This window comes from Littorina saxatilis, linkage group LG12 (genome assembly GCF_037325665.1).
Source record: "Littorina saxatilis isolate snail1 linkage group LG12, US_GU_Lsax_2.0, whole genome shotgun sequence".
NCBI lineage: Eukaryota > Metazoa > Mollusca > Gastropoda > Littorinimorpha > Littorinidae > Littorina > Littorina saxatilis.
The window spans coordinates 62169112-62169492 of record NC_090256.1 but is presented as its reverse complement, the minus strand read 5'-3'; the positions used below and the strand labels follow the sequence as shown (position 1 = coordinate 62169492).

General features: G+C 42.5%; 1 protein-coding gene across 1 annotated transcript in view; it reads left to right on the top strand.

Annotated features, from left to right (window-relative positions):
• The window catches only part of LOC138982478 (uncharacterized), a 28708-nt gene continuing 28327 nt past the window's right edge, over positions 1–381 (top strand). Inside the window, exon 1 of the mRNA XM_070355775.1 lies at positions 1–140. Within this exon, the coding sequence (XP_070211876.1) occupies positions 122–140 (19 nt within the window). The 5' untranslated portion in view covers positions 1–121. The remainder of the gene's footprint in view (positions 141–381) is intronic.

Here is a 381-nt window from a genome sequence, read left to right as displayed (position 1 = left end):
GAAACGAGCAGAGAAGATAAGGAGTTCTACTTTCTTGTCAAAGTCAGGATTTTACTTTAGGAACAATTTTTCAACGGCACACGGTTGCATTTACTTCACATGCCGACAGCAGCGCGCCACCATGCTTCTCTTTACCGTTGGTAAGTATACGTGTACATTGTACTTCAGTCAGGTCCTACGTGTAATTATGGTTCTTTCAGGGATGTTGTTTGAGTTGGCAAAACGCCGAAAAGTAATTCATAGCGTGGAAATTGTAGAATAACTCTAAAAGATTATGGAATCTTCTTCTTCTTCAGCGTTCGACCGTTGTGTCACTCTTAGTCTGAGGTCTGCTGATGTTATGAACTGGCAAGTTAGGCACAGGTCTTCATCGGTTCCCCA